The sequence below is a fragment of the Hemicordylus capensis genome, chromosome 12 (genome assembly GCF_027244095.1).
Source record: "Hemicordylus capensis ecotype Gifberg chromosome 12, rHemCap1.1.pri, whole genome shotgun sequence".
Taxonomy (NCBI): Eukaryota; Metazoa; Chordata; class Lepidosauria; order Squamata; family Cordylidae; genus Hemicordylus; species Hemicordylus capensis.
Window position 1 is genome coordinate 439,843 of NC_069668.1, and position 19,520 is coordinate 459,362.

The 19,520-nt window shown below is 55.8% G+C and overlaps 2 protein-coding genes across 5 annotated transcripts in view; one reads left to right on the forward strand and one right to left on the reverse strand.

The window, feature by feature from the left end:
- The first annotated feature begins 2 nt into the window (after window positions 1-2).
- On the forward strand, window positions 3-12,451 carry TMEM120A (transmembrane protein 120A). 2 transcript variants are annotated; one of them, XM_053274935.1, is made up of 12 exons: window positions 12-204; window positions 1,709-1,827; window positions 4,381-4,494; window positions 5,810-5,869; window positions 6,150-6,245; window positions 6,718-6,807; window positions 7,331-7,396; window positions 8,344-8,405; window positions 9,781-9,873; window positions 10,231-10,295; window positions 10,684-10,752; window positions 11,402-12,451. In XM_053274935.1, exons 1-12 carry the CDS (start codon window positions 130-132, stop codon window positions 11,513-11,515), a joined length of 1,023 nt encoding a protein of 340 aa, XP_053130910.1. In that variant the 5' UTR covers window positions 12-129; the 3' UTR covers window positions 11,516-12,451. The 2 variants fall into 2 exon arrangements, with proteins under 2 accessions (XP_053130911.1, XP_053130910.1); XM_053274936.1 differs by lacking the exon at window positions 6,718-6,807 and having other exon boundaries at window positions 3-204.
- A 170-nt stretch (window positions 12,452-12,621) lies between these two features.
- LOC128335956 (NADPH--cytochrome P450 reductase) overlaps window positions 12,622-19,520 on the reverse strand; it is a 49,320-nt gene continuing 42,421 nt past the window's right edge. For all 3 annotated transcript variants that reach the window (XM_053274929.1, XM_053274928.1, XM_053274927.1), the window contains exons 11-16: window positions 18,819-19,000; window positions 18,092-18,241; window positions 16,949-17,216; window positions 16,209-16,354; window positions 15,728-15,813; window positions 12,622-14,261 (exon numbers count right to left, since the gene is read on the reverse strand). In XM_053274929.1, coding sequence (XP_053130904.1) covers window positions 14,117-14,261; window positions 15,728-15,813; window positions 16,209-16,354; window positions 16,949-17,216; window positions 18,092-18,241; window positions 18,819-19,000 — 977 coding nt within the window. In that variant the 3' untranslated portion in view covers window positions 12,622-14,116. The remainder of the gene's footprint in view (window positions 14,262-15,727; window positions 15,814-16,208; window positions 16,355-16,948; window positions 17,217-18,091; window positions 18,242-18,818; window positions 19,001-19,520) is intronic.

Below are 19,520 nucleotides of genomic sequence, written 5' to 3' on the forward strand. Positions count from 1 at the left end.
TGCGCGACAGGCATGCCTTCGCTTGTCAGCACCTGACAGGCAGGCCCGCGCCTCCCGCTGATTGGCCGAGCCGCCCTGCCGGAAGCTCCGCTTTCCACCTCCTCCTGTCTCTGGCTCTCCGCTGCCGCCATGAGCCGCCGGTGCTCGGCCGCCGAGTGTCTGCGCGACTGGGAGGAGCTGCAGGGAGGCTTCCAGCGCGTGCAGGTAGCGGCGGGACCGCGGGAAGCGGCGTCACCGGGGCGGGGTGGGGGCTGCCTGACTCTGCGACTGCGCGCAGCGGAAGGGAGCACCCCTGAGCGTGTGCAGAGTGCTCCTTCACCGTGTGTGTGCCCGGGAGGGGAGTGCCCCTGGCATGTGCAGAGTGCCCCCAGTGTGCCCCAGCGACAGGAGTGCCCCTGGGCGTGTGCAGAGTGTGCCAACCCAACTTGTGTGTGTGTATGTGTATAGGGAGTGTTTCTGGGCGTGTTCAAAGGGCCGCATGCTCTGCTTGGGGAAAGCCCCCCCCCCTTTGGGCATACTGAGAACCTCTCTGCACACTGTCAACATGCCCAGCATATGGACATATGGGTCGTGCCTATGGGCATGAGCGGAGTGCCCTCAGTGCATGTGTGAGAGAGGAGCACCCCTGGGCATGGGGAAAGCACCCCCACGGTGTGTGTGGAAAGAACCCTTCTAAGCATGAACAGAGCATCGCCTATGTAGGGATGTGTGAGCAAGCGAGGGGTGAGTGCCTCTGGGCAAGTCCAAAGTGCAGCCCTTCTCCCTGCCCCAGAGTGTATGAACAGAGCACCTCTAGGCATGTGGAGGGTGTTTTTTCCAAGCTCTTTGATGTCTCGTTCCTGTTGGGTAAATGCAGGCAAGACCTCTGTTTCACTTCTGTTTTGGTTTTTTTTAAAAAGGGGTTGTCTTAAATTTAGGGTTGTTTCCCATTGGGGTAAAAACAGTATGTGCAACAGGCCCTATGTTGCGTGGGGGGTAAAACTGCATTGTGTGTGTGTGGTGTGTGTGTGTGCAGAGTGTGTTGCCAGAAGCTAACCAGTGCATCTGGGCATGCCCAAAGTGCTTTCCCAGCATGTGTGAAAGGAGTTCTCCAAGCACATGCAGAGTGCCGTGTGTGTGTGTGTAAAAGAGAGAGAGAGAGAGTATGTGAAGAGAGTGCTTCTGGGTATATGCAAAGTCTCGTGTGTGAGTGCGAGAGAAGTGTGCCTCCCCAGCTTAAGAAAAGTGCCTCTAGACATCTGCAGAGAGCTTTCCCTCTTCTGTCCACCTTCTGTGGGGGGGGGCAGGGGGTACGGAGCATATGGAGCAGCGGTTGCAGGCAGGGCATGTCGGGAGGGAAAGGCTAACATGCCAGAGATGGAGACATTTGTGTTGGACAAAGAGGGGCTGACCTCCTGCAATCCTTTGTCAACTGGGGGCCATTTAAGGACCCCTTGCCCCCAGTTGGGGGGTGCAGCTGGAGAGGGGCAGGCTGAACCCTGAGAGGCAGCCCCACGGCGAGGGAGATCGGGCACTCTCAGGATGCAGACACTCATGACCTTGATATGGGGGCTCCCCCAGATGTCCCCACTCTGTGGCAGTGGATGATGGGCATTGTAGTCTCACACCACCAGGCTGGGGGCCCTGGACCGTGTGTGTGTGTCTCCTGCCAGAGTTTTTTTGGGGGGGCTACCCTGATGCCGCTTTCTCCTTTTCCCGCCCTGGCTAGGACAGCCACCGGTTGTACAAGCAGAAGCTGGAGGAGCTGACCAAGCTGCAGGACGAGATCTCCAACTCCATCGGGCGGCAGAAGAAGCAGCTGAAGGAGCTCTCCGTGGCCCTCGTGGAGTAAGTCGAGAGCCGCCGGTGGCTAGTCTGTCAAGGACAGGGCTCCTGTCTTTATTCACTCATTCATTCATTCATTCATTCCTGTCTTTGTTTATTCATCCATCCATCCCTGACTGGCAGCAACAAGGTTCCCAGCCCTGCAGGGAGATGCTGCCAAGGATTGAACCCGGGGCCTGTGACCCACAAAGCAGACGCTCTCCGTTGAGCTGTGGCCCAGCCACGACAGCCCAAGGATCATGGCAGCTGCCTTCCAACATCTGGGGACGCGAGTCTGAGAATCCCAGCGTTACCCAATTCTTTGGATCCTGACCTCTGTGTGTGCGCACGCGTGCGTGCATGTGTGTTTTAAAACACATTGAACTCTGGGCACATGACCTTGTCCATCCACATGGCCAAATGGGGGAAGGGAGCTGGCCTTCTGGTAGCAAGCACAAGTTGTCCCCTTTGCTAAGCAGGGTCTGCCTTGGTTTGTATCTGGATGGGAGATGACCTGTGAGTGCTGGAAGATATTCCCCTTTGAGGAGAGGGCCGTAGCTCAGTGGAAGAGCATCTGCTTTACATGCGGAAGGTCCCAGGTTCAATCCCTAGTAGCATCTCCAGGTAGGGCTGGGAAAAACTCCTGCCTGAAACCTGGGAGAGCTGCTGCCAGTCAGTGTAGACAAGACGGAGCTAGACAAACTGATGGTCTGACTCGATAGGTAGCAGCTTCCTATGCTCCTGTTCTAGTTGGATTTTATAGGGCCACTCTGTGCAGAAGGTTCCAAGTTCCGAAGCTGCTGCCAGTCAGTGTTGACAATACAAAGCTAGATGGACCAAGGGTCTGACTCAGTATAAGGCAGCTTCTTATCTTCCTGTATTCCCACCTATCCATTCTACTATATCACTATTGTATATCGTGAAATACATGCCTTGCCTAATGGCACAGCGGGGAAATGACTTGACTAGCAAGCCAGAGGTTGCTGGTTCAAATCCCCCGCTGGTCTGTTCTCCAGACTATGGGAAACGCCTATATATTGGGCAGCAGCGATCTAGGAAGATGCTGAAAGGCATCATCTCATACTGCGCGGGAGGAGGCAATGGTCAACCCCTCCTGTATTCTACCAAAGAAAACCACAAGGCTCTCTGGACACCACAGCCACAGACTCGACGGCACAACATTACCTTTATATAGCGAAATACAACACGAAAGCAGCTTCCGCGGCTGCTCTTTATAAAGTCCCCCTGATTGCTCACTGCTGTATGCAAGCCTTGTCGTCTCGAGGGCGGTGCAGGTGCCTGCCTCCCCTCAGGCGGCCCTTTCGCCCTCGCCTGACAAGCATCTTTTCCCATTCCGCCTCGGATGGCTGCTTCCTGGGACTGTGCCGGGTCCTGTTAAACCGGCTTCACTCCCACCCGCAAACGTCACCAGTGAGTTGTGTACATGCACAGTCTCTGTGGCAAGTCGTGTCGCGCTTTGCCACCGCAATAGTGCTGCGTCTCCCCTCTGGGAAAATAAGCAGTGCTAGTGGTCTGGGACGGCAAAGAGGGCTAGATTAGAACTCCTGGCCCTGCTGAGCTGGTGGGTGGGGATTCCTTGTCGCTTTTCAGGAGCGTGTCGCAGTGGGTGTCTGAAAGGGTTACGAACCTCGGAAACTGCCATATACTGAGTCAGACCATTGGTCTATCTTGCTCAGTATTGCCTTCACAGACTGGCAGCGGCTTCTCCAAGGTGGCAGGCAGGAGTCTCTCTCAGCCCTGTCTTGGAGAGGCTGCCAGGGAGGGAACTTGGAGCCTTCTGATCTTCCCAGAGCAGCCCCATTACCCCCTCAGGGAATCTCTTCCAGTGCTCACACTTCTCGTCTCCCATTCGTAAGCAATCAGGGCAGACCCTGCTTAGCTAGGGGGACAAGTCATGCTTGCGACCACAAGACCAGCTCTCCTCTCCTGGGTTCAGCCCAGATATGGGTGCATGGGTTTTTTAATATTAAAAAAAAAACAAAACTTGGGGGGAAACATAGTCTTGGATTTGGGTATCACACCTTGGGGGAGAGTTTGCACTCAGTTTTCATCCACTGCAAGATTCCGATCTGTCTTAGGGATGTAGGAAGCTGCCGCTTGCTGAGTCAGAACCTTGGTCGGTCTAGCACAGTGTTGTCAACACTGACTGGCAGGTTTTTTTAGGGGTGGGGTCTCTTTCCCAGCCTGCCTTGGAGATGCTGCCAGGGAGATGCTGCCTCCTTGGCATGACTTGTCCCCTTTGCTCAGCAGGGGCCACCCTGGTTTGCATTTGGATGGGTGACCACGTCTGAACACTGGAAGACATTCCCCTTAGGGCAGGGGTGGGCAGACGGCTCTCCAGCTGTTTCACTACAACTCTCGCCATCCCCAGCCGCAATAAATTAAAAACGCCAGTGTTGCCTAGCCCTACCTTATGGGTAGGGAGATAGCTCACTGCTAGGGCTGAGCTAGAGGGACTAAGGGTGTGACTTGGGATAAGGCATCTCCCTCTCTCCCTTCTGATCTCCCGCCTATGGGGTGGCTCTTTCACACTCTCTTTCTCCCCACACGCCCCAGCTGCAAGGCCTGCGTCTCGTCCGAAGAGGACTCCCTCCAAGATATCGAAAGCCTGATCAAAGACCGCCAGAATGTCTTCTTCGAAATGGAAGCCTACCTCCCCAAGAAGAACGGGTAAGTGGCGCTCTGTTGCTTCCGGCAGCTGGCCTCCTATCTTTCTACTTGCGAGCATATATCTGTATACCAGCTGACATCCAAAGCAACGCACCACAGCCGTGCCCGGAGGGGTGCCTTTGTTTGGGCCTCTTTAGAAAGAAGTCCATCAATCATTTTATTTCCGGCCGTAAGCCAAACAAAATTGAAACTTTAGACAGTTACCATAGATAAATATACAGCATAAAATAACCAAAAGATACACAATAGAAAGAAGTCAAGTAAGCGGGGGGTGCATGGGAGTGCGATAGAGAAGTATAAAGCCGCTTGCGAACCGGGCTTGAAGTTTTCAAGCCATAGGAACGTAGGAAGCTGCCATATACTGAGTCAGACTATTGGTCTATCTAGCTCGGTATTGTCTTCACAGACTGGCAGTGGCTTCTCTAAGGTTGCAGGCAAGAATCTCTCTCTCTTTCAGCCCTATCTTGGAGATGCTGCCAGGGAGGGAACTGGAAACTTTCAGCTCTTCCCAGAGCGGCTCCGTCCCCTTAGGGGGAATATCTTGCAGTGCTCACGCTTCTAGTCTCCCATTCACATGCAACCAGGGTGGACCCTGCTTAGCCCAGGGTCCAAGTCATGCTGGCTACCACCAGACCAGCTGGTGGTCTGACCACTCGTTGCTAGGGGATGTCGGTAGAATACTGTATTTGTAACTCCTGCACTTAAACTTTGTCATGTTTTCGCAATTCCCTATGTGATTTCTGTGGCTCGCAAGTCTGACACAGATTGAAAGGCAGTGAACGGGGAGTGGGGGGGAATGTAGCTAGTTGGTTGCTTCATAAGTCAGTGGCTGTCTAGACTTTCTGTAGGAACGTAGGAAGCTGCCTCCCACCGAGTCAGACCCTTGGTCTCTCTATCTCAGTATTGTCTACCCAGACTGGCAGCAGCTTCTCCAAGGTTGAAAGCAGGTCTGTCTCAGCCCTATGTCATTGGAGATGCTGCCAGGGAGGGAATTTGGAACCTTCTGCTCTTCCCAGAGTGGCTCCATCCCCTAAGAGGGGAAGATCTTCCAGTGCTCACACACATGGTCTCCCATTCAAATGCAAACCAGGGCAGACCCTGCTTAGCAAAGGGGACCAGTCATGCTTGCTGCCATAAGACAGTAGCCGAGGCCCAAGTCTGCCAGAAGGCGTTCTTCCCTGTTCTTTTCCAGTGGGAGAGTTTCCACATGTTTCCTGGCAAACCAACCAATTCTCCCAGCATTTTTTATTTTTCAGGTAGTCTGGGCGAGAATCGTGCTTTTGATCTCTCCTCTCCTTTTTCTTTTGGAACCCAGGTTGTACCTGAGCCTTGTGCTGGGGAACGTGAACGTCACTCTGCTCAGCAAACAGGCAAAGTAAATCCTTGGTGGCGGCAGCAGCGATGTGTCTTGGTTCCCAGGTAAATATGGTATCTTGAGAATCCATTCGGCTTCTGAAAATGAAAGCCAAGTCCCTAGTCCTCATGGAACTAGGAATACTAGTCCGTGAACTCACGGAACTAGGAGCTTGGCTTTTCTCTCAAGAGCAGGATTTCCAAGACGTCGTATTTACCTGGACAGGGGAGTCGGCAGTTCTTGATCTGCCTGGGTGTGAAGCCTTTGAGAACTGTAACCCTGAGCTTGGACCCTCTCCCAGGTTCGCCTACAAGGACGAGTACGAGAAGTTTAAGCTCTACCTCACCATCATCCTCATCCTCATCTCCTTCACCTGCCGATTCCTCCTCAACTCCAGGTGAGTCTCCATCCCTGAAGCAAGGCCCAAAGCGCCCTTCCCATGAAAATGCCCAGTGGGTCGTGGCCCCATCACCTTATCGCTTAGAGCGGTTTACACGGAGAAATAACAAATAAATAAGAGGGCTCCCTGTCCCCAAAGGACTCACAATCTTAAAATAAACATAAGGTAGACACCAGCCACAGTCACTGGAGGGCTGCTGTGCTGGGGACGGAGAGGGCCAGTTACTCTCCCCCTGCTCAATCAAGAGAATCACCACATTTCAAAGGTGCCTCTTTGCCAAGTTAGCAGATCTTATAGCAGCTTTTGGTATCTTTTTAAAAAAGCTTTTCGAAGCTTTTAAAACGTCATGGCAGATGTGGCCACTGCAGGCCCGATGGTCAGGAGGACGAGAAAAGCATGAGAAGACACCGAAAGCGAAGCCGTGCGATAACCCTCTTCCTCTCTTTCCTTTCCTCACTGCCTGCAACAGGGTGACAGACGCCGTCTTCAACTTCCTCCTGGTCTGGTATTACTGCACCCTGACCATTCGGGAGAGCATCCTCATCAACAACGGGTCCAAGTACGCCATGCCCCCCGGGAGAGCAGAGTTGGCCTTGAGAAACCACCTTTTCTCCTTGGCACCATCTCTTCGCCCCTGCTCTCCCCCGCCTCAGTCTTCCCCCCCTCATTCCTCTGTCTTCTGCTTGGTTTCTCTTTCTTGATTGTAAGCCGCTCTGGGCAGGGACCCGTCTGGGTGGAGGCACTGTATGAATCGCAGTCACATGCATGACTAGCCTCTTTCCCCCTGCTAACTGGGCAAAGGCACCTTTTAAGGGGTGCTTCTCTTGTGTGGAGCAGGGGGAGAGCAACTGGCCCTCTCCATCCCCAGCACAGCATCCCTCCAGTGGCTGTTGCTGGGGTCTGCCTTATGTTTCTTTTTAGATTGTGAGCCCTTTGGGGACAGGGCTCATGATCTTATCTTACTTTATTTTTTTCTCTGTAAACTGCTTTGAGAATTTGTTTTGAAAAGCGGTATGTAAATAGTAGTAGTGATGATGAGTTCACACACACACACACCCTCTTTTTTCTTTTTTCTTCTACAGGATTAAGGGCTGGTGGGTTTTCCATCATTACATCTCCACGTTCCTCTCGGGTGTCATGCTCACTTGGTGAGTTACACACACACATACACACACACACACACCGCCCTTGTCTCTCTGAGGCTCAACACGGCCTTATAAGGAGAGCTGGTCTGGTGGTAGCCAGCATGACTTGTCCCCATAGCTAAACAGGGTCTGCCCTGGTTGCATCTGAATGGGAGGCTTGATGTGTGAGCACTGCAAGACATTCCCCTTTTAGGGGATGGATCCCCCAATCTGGGAAGAGCAGAAGGTTCCAAGTTCCCTCCCTGGCAGCATCTCCAAGATAGGGCTGAGAGAGACTCCTGCCTGCCACCTTGGAGAAGCTGCTGCCAGTCTGTGAAGACAATACTGAGCGAGATAGACCAATGGTCTGACTCAGTATATGGCAGCTTCCTATGTTCCTAACTATGGTGAGTTGTGGAGTTGGCAGCTGCTGGGAATCCCCGAAAGCCGTTTTCGCCCAAGTGGCCCCTGAGCTTGGAAATACCTGTTGGTGTTGGGGGTGGGGGTACGGAGAAGAAGACGGGACGTGCGGGCATCTCTCTCTGCTCGGCAGCTGATCGGCCCCAGACTTGCCCCACAGTTCTTAGACTTGGGCCTCTGGGTGGGGTTGAACCTCCGCTCCCGTCACCTCCAGCTGTTGTGGCAGGGGGTGATCGGAGTCGGAGTCCACCACATCTGAGGACTCCAACTCCCATCATCCCCTGCCAGAGTGGCCGGAGGCTGGGGGTGATGGGAGGAGTTGTCCATCCGTATCTGGGGATCCAAAGTTGGGAACTTCTGGCCGTATCTCTCTCTCTTTTTTTTTTAAGCCACCGAAGCTAGTGACTATTGTTGTATTGGAAATCAGGAACTTCCATAGGTCAATTACAGTTGTTTGTTTGTTTGTGGTAAAGCGCCCAGATATACAAATATGCCAAATAAAGAAGTCAATGTGGATTCCTCTCTCTCCCTTTCCTCCCCCACCCTCACAGGCCAGACGGACTCATGTACCAGATGTTCAGAAACCAGTTCCTTTCCTTCTCCATGTATCAGAGTAAGTGAGGCTGGGCAGGAGGGTTGGAGCGGGACTGGAGACCCAGGGAGTGCAGAGTCAGGCACAAGTATGAATATGGAGGCCACCTCCAGCCTCAGAGGCTGGATGCCTCTGAGTCCCAGTTGCAGGGGAGCAACAGCAGGAGGGAGGGCAGGCCCCTTTCAACTCCTTCCTGTGGGCTTCTCAGAGGCATCTGGTGGGCCACTGGGTGAAACGGGATGCTGGACTAGATGGGCTTCCTTGGGTCCAATCCAGCAGAGCTGTTTGTATGTTCTTAAGTGGAGCTCTGTATTCAAATTCAGAGGATTTCCATCCGCACGTCGGGTTACTCCGGCTCCAGAACTGCACTTTGCAATTCAACGTTCAGATTTTTGCGGGCGGGTCTTGGGTTGAGATGTGCCCTCATGTCTAAAACGGAGACTTAATTTTGGTGTGTGTGTGTGTGTATATATGTGTGTATGTATGTGCTCGTTGCATTTCCACAGGGCTCAGGGTGTGGTGACCGGGGTTCTCTACTCCAGGGCTGCCCAATGTTGACCCTTGTTGGACTACAGCTCCAATCATCCCCTGTCATGGTGGCCAGAAGTCAGAGATGATGGGAGTTGTAGTCCAACAGTAGCTGGAAGGTCAAAGCTATGTAGCAGCCCTGCTTTACACCAAGGGTTCCCAACAGGGGCCCACAGGTTGAGGTTTAGCTTGCTAGCCAGCCATAATGTGTGCGGGCCACCAATCTCCTCTCTTTCCTTGGATCGGTTTCTGGCACGCAGCGGGCTTCGGAGCGAGACGGGTCTTCTCTCATTTAAACTGGGAAATGAAGATGACCAGGGAGAGAGCTGGTCTGGTGACAGCAAGCGTGACTTGTTCCATTAGCTAAGCAGGGTCTGCCCTGGTTGCATTTGAATGGGAGACTAGAAGTGTGAGCACTGCAAGATATTCCCCTTGGGAGATGGAGCCTCTCTGGGAAGAGCAGAAGGTTTCAAGTTCCCTCCCTGGCAACACCATCTCCAAGATCGGGCTGAGAGAGACTCCTGCCTGCCACCTTGAAGAAGCTGCTGCCAGTCTGTGAAGACAATACTGAGCTAGATAGACCAATGGTCTGACTCAGTATATGGCAGCTTCCTAGGTTCCTATGGCAGCGGGAGCCCTCTGTGACTGCTCGGGAATGGAGGTGTGCGTGGTGCTGGGTGTCCTGCTCGCCAGAGGGCTGAGTTCACTGGCCGGCTGGCAAGCGGATCTGTAGACACCTGGACTGCACTTCTGTCGTCATGAGGACTAGCAGCATGATGTGGTTTTGAGGAGAAACTGACCGAGGGAGGGTGCAGTTGCTCCTCCTGGCTTCCAGCGTCGCCCCAACCTGTGATCCCTCCCCCCACAGGCTTCGTCCAGTTTCTTCAGTATTACTACCAAAGGGGCTGTCTGTACCGGCTGAGAGCCCTGGGGGAACGGCACACCATGGACCTCACCGTGGGTAAGGGCTCTTCCTGCACGCTCTTCTTGCGGCTTTGCCGAGGCGAGGCCCAGTGTGCGGATTCCTGGGTGGCTATTAATCCACACACATTTGGGCGGTCGGTACCATCACCAGGGACGGAAGCTCCTAGTGATGCTTGCCACCTGCGTAGAGTGGCAAAAACTAGAGTGGTCTGCCCCCCTGGAGTGGCAAAAGGCGCTGTTGCCCTTACAGCCTTCTGTGAGTCACCACCCCCTTCTTCATCCTTACCCCCAGGGCAGGGGGTTGGTCCAGAGGGCCTCTGAGGTCCCTTCCCACTCACCGATGCTGGGGTGCTAGACCCTCCAGCAAGCCACAATCCCACTTCTCTCCCCACAGAGGGCTTCCAGTCATGGATGTGGAGAGGCCTCACCTTCCTGCTCCCCTTCCTCTTCTTTGGCCAGGTAAGCCCACCCTGACCTCTTTGGGGCGGGGGTCTCCCCCTAGTGGCTCTGGGGGCAAAATGGAATAGGGATAATTGAGGATGTTGCAGGTGGGAAGCTGGTCCACCGCAGAACCTCCATGGGTGGAAGGACCACCAACATAGAACTTTTCTGCTCTCGGCTTCTTGGAAACGGAGAGGCCCTACGCCCTGAGATGTTGTGGGACTACAACTCCCACTGTCCTCAGGCACCGCGGATGATCCAGGAGGAGGATGGGAGTTGTAGTTCAACAGCACCTGAGGCTCCAAGGTGGAGAATCCTTGCCCTTAGAGGCCGTTTGAGGCTGAAACGGGGATATGAGAAGCCCAATTCCTTTTTGTTTGTTTTTCTTCCCTTCTCCTGGCGGTAGTTCTGGCAGCTTTTCAACGCCGTCACCCTCTTCCATCTGGCCAGGCACCCAGAATGCAAGGAGTGGCAGGTACGTCCGCTGGGGTCACGGCCTGGCCTGCTGTGTCTCTCTGCCGCGTCTTCAAGGCGGTGGTCCCAGTCTGCGGAACGGGGAGAACTTGGTGGGAGAGTGTAGAGGAACCTCTGGAGGGTGTGTAGGTGTGAGTGATGCTTCTCCATAAAGCATCTGTCTCCAGTCCTTCTGTTAGGATCCTAGAAAGCTGCCATCTGCTGAGTCAGACCCTTGGTAGCTCCGTATTGTCAACACTGACTGGCAGCAGCTCCCCCAAGTTTCCAGGCAGGAGTCTCTCCCAGCCCTGTCTTGGGAGATGCTGCCAGGGAGGGAACCTGGAACCTTCTGCGTGCTGAGCATCTTACGGCAGACAGTGGCTTGCATGTAATCGCCCATCGGGACACAAACCCAGGCGTCCCCTGCTTAGCAGGCCAGCTCTCCTCCCCAGCCACGGGGGCCAGCAGGCAGGGATGATGGGAGTGGTAGTCCAGCAGAAGTTAGGGGCCACCTTTCAGCCTGAAGACGGGTCTGGCTGTGTCTCCCTCCCTCCCCGTTGTGGGTTCGGACTCCCAGACCCGATCAAGGCCTGGCCGTGGCCAGAGTCCGAGCTCCCTCTCTCGACTGTGCCCGGGGACCCCCGCCTGACCGGGTCCCGTTCCTCCGGCAGGTCCTGATGTGCAGCTTCCCCTTCTTCGTCCTCTTCGCTGGCAACTTCTTCACCACCCTGCACGTCGTCCACCAGAAACTCCAAGACAAGCCCAAAGAGCCCAAGAGGGAGTGAGGCAGGGGGCGGGGGGGGCGCCAGCCCCTCTGCTGCCGGGCTGGGGAGGGGAGCGTGCAAGGCCCTGCCGTGGGGTGGGATTTGAGGAAGACCCCGAGACCAAGAGGGTGGCAAGGGCAGAATGCTCCAATCTCATTCCATTTCCCATCCCTCCCCAGTTAAAAAACTTTTCCATCTCTCCCCAGTTAAAAACCAGCCATTTCCGGCTTGGGCCCTCCTGCAGATGCTGGACAACCGCACCCATCACCCCCCACCCCCACACCACTACTGGCCTCTGTGGCTGGGAGTTGTAGTCTTAAGCCCAGCTGGAGGGCCAAAACTGTGCAGTGGCCATAGCCGTTTGTGTGTATGTGTGTGTTTGTCCACAATGGTGTTCTTCCATCTCCGGCTACAGGGGCGGCTGCTAGGTTTCTGGACTACAGCTCCCATCACCCCCTGCGAGTGCAGCAGGGGCTGACGGGGACTGGCGACCCAGCGCAGGCCAGCCCCTTAGGGTTAGCCCCGCTCCGTCTTTCTGCTTACACCAGACCCGTGTGTCTGTTTTGTGTGCCCCTTCTTTTGTCAGGCTCCCTCTTGTGGGGACTGGGCCGGCTACCGTTTTCATGCATGGGTAGCCCCCCCCCCCCCCGCGCTCTCTTCCCAGCAGTGAGGCCTGCTTGGACCAAGGACAGCATTTCTACCGTTGTGTACCTGTGCATGTTTTTTTATACTCTGCATTGATGCAGCCGGGCGAAGGGACTGTCAGCCGCCAGGAAAGGCAGATGCTGTTCTGGGTTGTGCGGGTCGTGTTTTGCGAGAGGCGGCACAGCTGGGAGGCAGGGGAAAGTGGGCTTATCTCCCACCCTGTATCTTAATCTCTTTTAAGAATGTACTTTTGTCATGGGTGGGGTGGGGAAACTGTTGGGAAATAAAGGCAGAAAAAGGGAAATGTGTTCAGATGGAGGCCTGCTTTATACTTCCAGCCCGGTGCAAAGAGGGGCCTATTCTGTATCTTTGGCCTGCATGCCAGTGTGGGAAGAAGAAGAAAAAAATACCTCCCTGCATGTAGAAAGCTAGCCTAGAAAGCACTTGTCCTGATGTGCTAGTTTTCTAAAAGCAGGGGCATGTTCAAACATATTTTATTTTATTTATTTATTTAACATATTTTTATACCGCCCAAAACGTACGTCTCTGGGCGGTTTATGCAGACAATACATTCATGTCCTGCTTGTGGGCTTTCCAGTGGCATCTGTCTCACTGCTACTAGGAGCATGACCCTGAATTAGATGCTCCCTTGGTCTGAGCGGCCACTTTTAATTTTATTAAGGAGGGATTAGATACACCCACCAATGACAGTCCTGCCGGCGGTATCGGGCCTCGTAAGCAGAATCGGATGGTGGGGATATACAAGGGAGAGGGCTGCTTCCTTCTGGGCTTCATGGGTGCAGCTGGAACCTTAGGTCGGGCTCAGTGGTTTACTTCTTGGCTCCCTCACAGGGCTGCACCATTCCGGCCCCCCCAGGGTGTGTTCCTAGCAATGTCACTCCGGTTCCACTCCGGATCCAAACACACATGGAGTCAGGAAGGAGACAGAACAAGGAGCCGGGCTTGTTTTGTGTGGGTTTTGTTTTGTTTTGTTTTTTTAATTCCAAGAGGCAAGTCCCCTTAACAGTATGTACATTCAGTGGACAGTTCTGCTCGGGCCAGCTCCTGGGGAGAGCAGCGTCAGGGTTGAAGGCGCTGGGCTGAGCCCTGCAGGGAATTCCACGCCGTGCGTGGGGCCGTTGGCTTTCCTCCCGGGGAAGCAGCAGGGCAGAGGCCCACATGCCTCTGGGGGGCTGACCATGAGGTGGGGCACACAGGCGGGAACGAGGCCTCCCCACCCCCCTTCCGCAAAGCGACAGAGCAAAGGAAACCCTCCCTGCCAGAGAGATGTGCTAGCACAAAGAGACCGAACGTCCTCCAGATCCCCCCCCCCAAGGCTCGGCAAAGAGGCAGCCCCACCTGAGGCCGAAGCGCAAAAAGGCCCTGGCCCACACCCTGCTTGCAGTGCGGGCTGGACCGGAGCAGCCGGGGCCGAGAGCAAGAGCGGGCGCTCTTCCTGCCCTTCCTTGGGCCAGCCGCCTGGATGGTTAACTGTCTGGTTGTGCCTGAGGTGGTCCTGGGCTGCTTGCGGGCCGAGTGCCAGAGGCAGAAGCCAGGCGAAAACGGAGCGCCTATGGCCGGAGATGCTCCTCTCCTCCCTGGCTGACCCGCTCGCTCCACCCCCGGGGCAGAGCCCTCGGCTTGCCTCTCCAGGCGATGCTAACATCCACCCTCGCCCCCTCCCGCCCTTGGGATCCCCGGCTCCAGCTGGCGGCCCAGGAAAGGGTTAAAGAGATGGGTGTCTTCTGCTACGCCAGTGTTAAGGGGGGGGGATGTGGGGCAAGCCTGCAAAGGGGGGAGGTGGGGGGGGGAGCTGGATGCCCAGGACCGTGAGAGGAGGGGAGAGTAAGCCACCCAGAGAGAGGGGGAGATGTTGCGGTGCTCTGGGCGAGCCGGGCCTCCCTTCCCCAGCGGACTTGTGCCCTGCCCCACTGCATGCCGCAGGAGGCGGCTCCGGGGGCCGCCCAGCCCGCCCCCCTAGCTCCAGACATCCAAGGAGTAGCGTCCCTTGGTCATCAGCTTCTTGACGTAGTCCACGGCCTGCGGCTGGCTCAGCTGGCCGTACTCGGCCACGATCTCGTAGAAGGTGTTCTGCACGTCCCGGGCCATGCTGCGGGCGTCCCTGCCAGGCAGGAGAGAGAGAGAGACACACACGCTGGGCTCAGAGCCGGCCCCACCCGCAGCCAAACTCCTCTTCCACCTTTGAAGCCTCACTGAACACAAGGCTTAAAGGCCAGGGACTGGAGACGGGGCCAGAGGCACTCAGTGGCCCCGGCTCACAGGGAGGGGCTCCTGCTTGGAACCGGGGAGAGCCGCTGCCAGTCCGTGTAGGCAGTCCCCAGCAGAAAACAGCGACCGCTTGAGCAGGACGGACCAACCTCCGACTCGGCGGGAAGAAACGGCTTCCTACATTCTCGCGTCAATGCTTTCCGTGCAAGTAAACAATGCCTGGGAGACACTCTTTGTCGGAGGTGGAGTGTTAGGAACAAAAAGGGACCCTAGCAGACTCCCGCTTTGGGCAAGGGAGGGGCCCCCCGTGAGCCCTCGGAGGGATGCCAGACTCTGAAGAGACTTGCAAAAGCTTGCCGCCCAAGATTCCGCTCCGTCCAGCGTGGCTTTTCAGTGGGGCTTCCTTTTTAGGGGAAACCCAAGGCACCATCTTCTGGCCCTCTTGGAGCACCCTCTTTGAGAATCACCCCTGCTAAACCAGGCAGAGAGGCGCCTTTTCATGTTTAGCAGGAGGAGAGCAGCCCTGCAGAGTTTTCCTCCCAGAGGCTCTTGCGGAGGTCTCGTTTCTATCTCCTTTTTAAAGATCATGAGCCCTTTGAGGAACCTTGGAAACTGCCATATACTGAGTCAGACCCTGGGTCCATCCAGCTCAGGACTGTCTACCCAGACTGGCAGCGGCTTCTCCGAGGTTGCAGGCAGGAGTCTCTCTCAGCCCTGTCTCGTTGGAGATGCTGCCAGGGAGGGAAAGAAGGAACCTAGATGCTCTTTCCAGAGGGGCTCCATCCCCTAAGGGGAATCTCTTCCCGTGCTCACACAGGTAGTCGCCCATTCAAATACATACCAGGGCAGACCCTGCTTAGCAAAGAGGACAAGTCATGCTTGCTACCAAAAGACCAGCTCTCCTGATAGGAACAGAGGAAGCTGCCATATACTGAGTCAGACCCTGGGTCCATCCAGCTCAGGGCTGTCTACCCAGACTGGCAGCAGAGGCTTCTCCGAGGTCGCAGGCAGGAGTCTCTCTCAGCCCTATCTCGTTGGAGATGCTGCCAGGGAGGGAAAGAAGGAACCTAGATGCTCTTTCCAGAGGGGCCCCGTTATCTCCTAAGGGGAATCTCTTCCAGTGTTCACACCTCTAGTCTCTCATCCAAATGCAAACCAGGGTGGACTCTGCTTGGCCAAGGGGCCAATTCATGCTTGCCTACCACAAGACCAGCTCTCCACTGAAATAAACTGGGTGTTTATACATTTTGAGAGCTGAACAAATGCCAGAGCTCAGCTAGTTCAACCATCAGCCTCTCCTGCCGTGTGGGCCCCTCAAGAGAACTGGAGGGACACGGATGAATGACACCCCACACTTACCCACAGACATAGATGTGGCCGTTGCCTTCGTGGATCAGCTTCCAAATGTTCTCTTTATTCTTCTTCAACAAGTGCTGGACATAAATCTAGAAGGAAAAGGCCAGTGGGGTTAAGACCGAAACCATCGAGGTTTCCGCGTTTTCCACAATCGGGTCATGCAGAATGCAGAATCTGGCTTCTGCTGCAGAATCAAGCCCAGCTTTTTGCTTTAAAATTGGGCTAAAGCTTCTAGTCCTCATGCCTGCCAAAGGGATGTCGGAAAACAAGGTGGCAGGAATGTGTAGCCCTGGTTCGCGGGCTGGCTTAAAACCCCAGTTACCTCCCATGATCCCCTGCAGCTGGGCAGTAAGACACAGGTCCTCCTCCTAGCCAACCAGCACCAGGCTGCTCCTCCCTTCTGCCCCACCTCCAAATGCAAACACCCCACATCCCACCATGGCGTGGCGGCTCCACCTTCCCCGTATCGGAGGAGCCCCATTACCTTCTGCACTTGGTCCCTGGAGAAGGCCACGTTGAGTTGTGTGAGGGTGCCATCCTTGAAGAACTGGGCCAGCTCCTCCTTGTACAGGTAGTCCTCATTTTCGTGCCGGCAGCCGTAGTAGAGGACCGTATCGCCCACCTCCTTCCCTGCGGGGCGGAAGAGCTCAGCTGTCAGCCCAGGCGACCCTCGGGCAGCGCCCACCCACCGCGGAGGCTGCCAGCCAGCTCTCCATCCGAGTGGGCTGTGCTGGCACGGCCTCCTTCCCCCCCCCCCGGGCTTTTCCGAGGACGGAGCTGGGTGTGGCCCGACACGGAGGACGAAGCGGAATCACCCGCTGTCGAGCTCTCATTCCAATCCACCAAAAAGGTTTTAAAGTCCGTGCTCCCTCCCCAATCGCTGTGTCCAGAAATGCTCTCCGACCAATAGGGCAGGCCTAGTTTAATGCTTTCCCAGATGGCGGACGACAACCTCCATCATCCCCCTGCTACCGGTCACTGTGGCAGGAAGTGATGGAAGTGGTAGTCCAACCACCACCAAAGTTTCCAAGGGCCATTTTTAAAGCTGTCTCTAAGCCAGGGGCTGATGGGAGTTGGAGTTCAGCAACATAGGGGGGAACCCAAGGAAACGCAGCCAAGGCGGGCCCTAACCTCTGCAACCCACAGGCCTTCCCATTGGTGGCCGCCGCGCCCAATGGGAGGCCAGGAAAGAGAGGGGGGCTTCTCGGGGGTGGCACCGCTCACCTTGCTGCCTGAGCCAGCCCCGCTCCTGGATGAAGCCCATGAAGGGGGCAATGCCGGTGCCGGGCCCGATCATGATGACGGGGGTGCTGGATTTGAAAGGGAGGCGGAACTGGGACTTCCGGACGTACATGGGCACCGTGGACTTGTGCCCGTTCTCGTTGGGCTGCTTGTTCTTCAGCCAGTTGGTGGCCACGCCTTTGTTCACCCGGTCGGTTTTGGTCTTGTACTCCACCACCACGGCACAGATGTGGATGGAGTTGGGGTGGACCTGCAAACGGGGGGGCATGTGGGGGTGAGAGAGAGGGGGGCTTCTGGCAGAAGAGCCAGATCAACCCCAAGGAGTCCAGGTCGGCCCATCATGTGGCCCGTAGGCACGTTTTTCCTGGCTCGTGTCTCTCTGCTGCGAGTCAGAGCAGACAATACTGAGCTAGGTAGACCAAGGGCCAGACTCAGTAGACAGCAGCTCCCTCTGTTCCTAAATGTTTAAGAAATGATGTAAAATGTTCCTTCGGGGATGGGGCAATAGCACAGCGGTTGCGCATCTGCACAGGGGGCAGAAGGCATCTTCAGGTCGGGCTGGGAGAAGCTTATCCCATCTGGAACCCTGGAGTTCCCCTGCCAGTCAGTGCAGACCATACTGAGCTAGACCGACCAAGGGTCTGACTCAGTAGATGGCAGCTTCCTATTTAGCTCTCGTCAGCACCCCTCACCACCCACAATCAGCCGAATGAAGAGCAGTTATACACCATGGGTGCACTCCCCATTGAGATTATGCACCACTTAGATACTATTTGTACATGACACTAGTGTGATGCCCCACATGTGAGTCTCAAATCAATAAATCTAACCCCTGCTGACGGAGCCAAGAGGCAGCTTGTGAAAGTGGCGATTCCCTTTACTGAGCAGAGGGCGAACAGCTGGCCCTCTCCGTCCCCAGCACAGCACCCCTCCAGTGGCCGTAGCCGGGGTCTCTCTTGGGTTTCTTTTTTTTTAGACTGCAAGCCCTTGGGGGACAGGGAGCCATCTTTCTTTCTTTATGTCTTGATAGCGGTCGACTGTCGTTCTCAGCCGCTTTGGGGACTTTTGGGGGGAGGGCGGCAGGTGAGCGTTTGCCACCCTTGGAGCCCCGCCGCGCAGACTCACCTTGGACGTGGAGGCGATGGAGTAGTACCTGGCTTGCAGGCGGGGCAGCAACTCGCAGAGGTGGTCGATGGGGGGGCGCAGGGAGGGCGTGTCCTGCAGGATGGCCAGGATGTTCCTCCGGGCCTCGACGACCCAGCTGAGATAGAGTGCCTGCATGGGACAAGCAGACAGGCCCACGCTTGGGGTGGCTTCCTGAGGGCCATCCCATCCCATCCCACCTTGACTGCCTCCCACGGTGGGGCTGCGTCTCCCTGACCGAGTGTCGGCTTTGCCGGCAGAAGGTCCCGGGTTCAGTTCCCGGAACCCTCTCCTGGGAGAGAGACTCCCTGCCTGAAACCTTGGAGAGCCGCTGCCAGTCCAAGTAGACAATCCTCCGCTAGCTGGACCAAGGCTCTGACTCAGCAGGAGGCACCCCTAAGCTCGGTGGGAAGACACCGGCTCTGCATGCAGAAGGTCCCAGGTTCGAGCCCCGAAAGCATCTCCAGGTAGGGCCTGGGAGAGAGCCCTGCCTGAAACTCTGCAGAGCCACTGCCTGTCGTAGTAAGCAATCCTGAGCTCGCTGGGCCAAGGGTCTGACTCAGTCTGGCAGCTTCCTGTGCGCCTGTGGATCATTCTCACTTGGCCCACAAAACACAGCGCGTTGCTGAGGAAGAGCAGCGGGGTGCGCGGATGCAGGGGGCAGCCCCTCACCCCCACATGCCCTGCGGAGGCTGAGTGGGCACCCTACCTTGCCGTCGGCGGCGGAGGAGGCCATCTTGCGCAGGTGCTCCTGCTCGTTGGCATCGCTGGCGTACTGCGCCAGCTCGTAGAGGACGTTGGTGCGTGGCGGGTTGGTGATGTCCAGGTAGTACGTCAGGGCCGTGCGGTAGGAGGTGGGGCAAGGGAATGGATGCTTCTTGTTGGACTCCTCTGCGGGAAGGAGGAGAACCGTTAGCGAGGGGTCTGCACAAACCGGTTCGAAAGTCTGGTGCTCGAGTCAGTTTGAAGGCGGGCGTGCCCTTACCTGCCCCACACCAACGCTTTTGGGGAGAACGCCGGCTGGGGGGGAAGCAGTAGGGTAGGTGAGGGCACCCTCCCTGCCTCTTAAAAGAACCTGCCTCCCGGGAGTGCACAAACCAGTTCGTGCACATCCCTACCGTTAGCTGCCTTGTGACAAGTAAAGGCAGAATTTAAGCGGATATAATTAGACACACCCCGCACAGGAGGCTGTAGGTTGTGTCTGTTTGGGGCAATTCGAAGGGTAACAGAACCTGGGGCAATATGAAGGGTAACGGAATCAGACACACGGCCACTTTTTCAACGACTGTAGCCATAAGCAAATTTTCAAGTTGCTATTATATATACCCACTGGTAAAAGAACATATTTTTGCAAAACCCTGGTACTCCTTTTTCTGCTCGACTTTGCCCTTGCAGGTCTGGTCAAGTGGAG

Coding starts and splice junctions, on each gene's coding strand:
- TMEM120A (XM_053274935.1), top strand. CDS start 130: ATGAGCCGCCGGTGCTCGGCCGCCGAGTGTCTGCGCGACTGGGAGGAG. Junction 1,828..4,380: donor CTCTCCGTGGCCCTCGTGGA/GTAAGTCGAGAG, acceptor CACACGCCCCAG/CTGCAAGGCCTGCGTCTCGT. Junction 9,874..10,230: donor CACCATGGACCTCACCGTGG/GTAAGGGCTCTT, acceptor CTCTCCCCACAG/AGGGCTTCCAGTCATGGATG.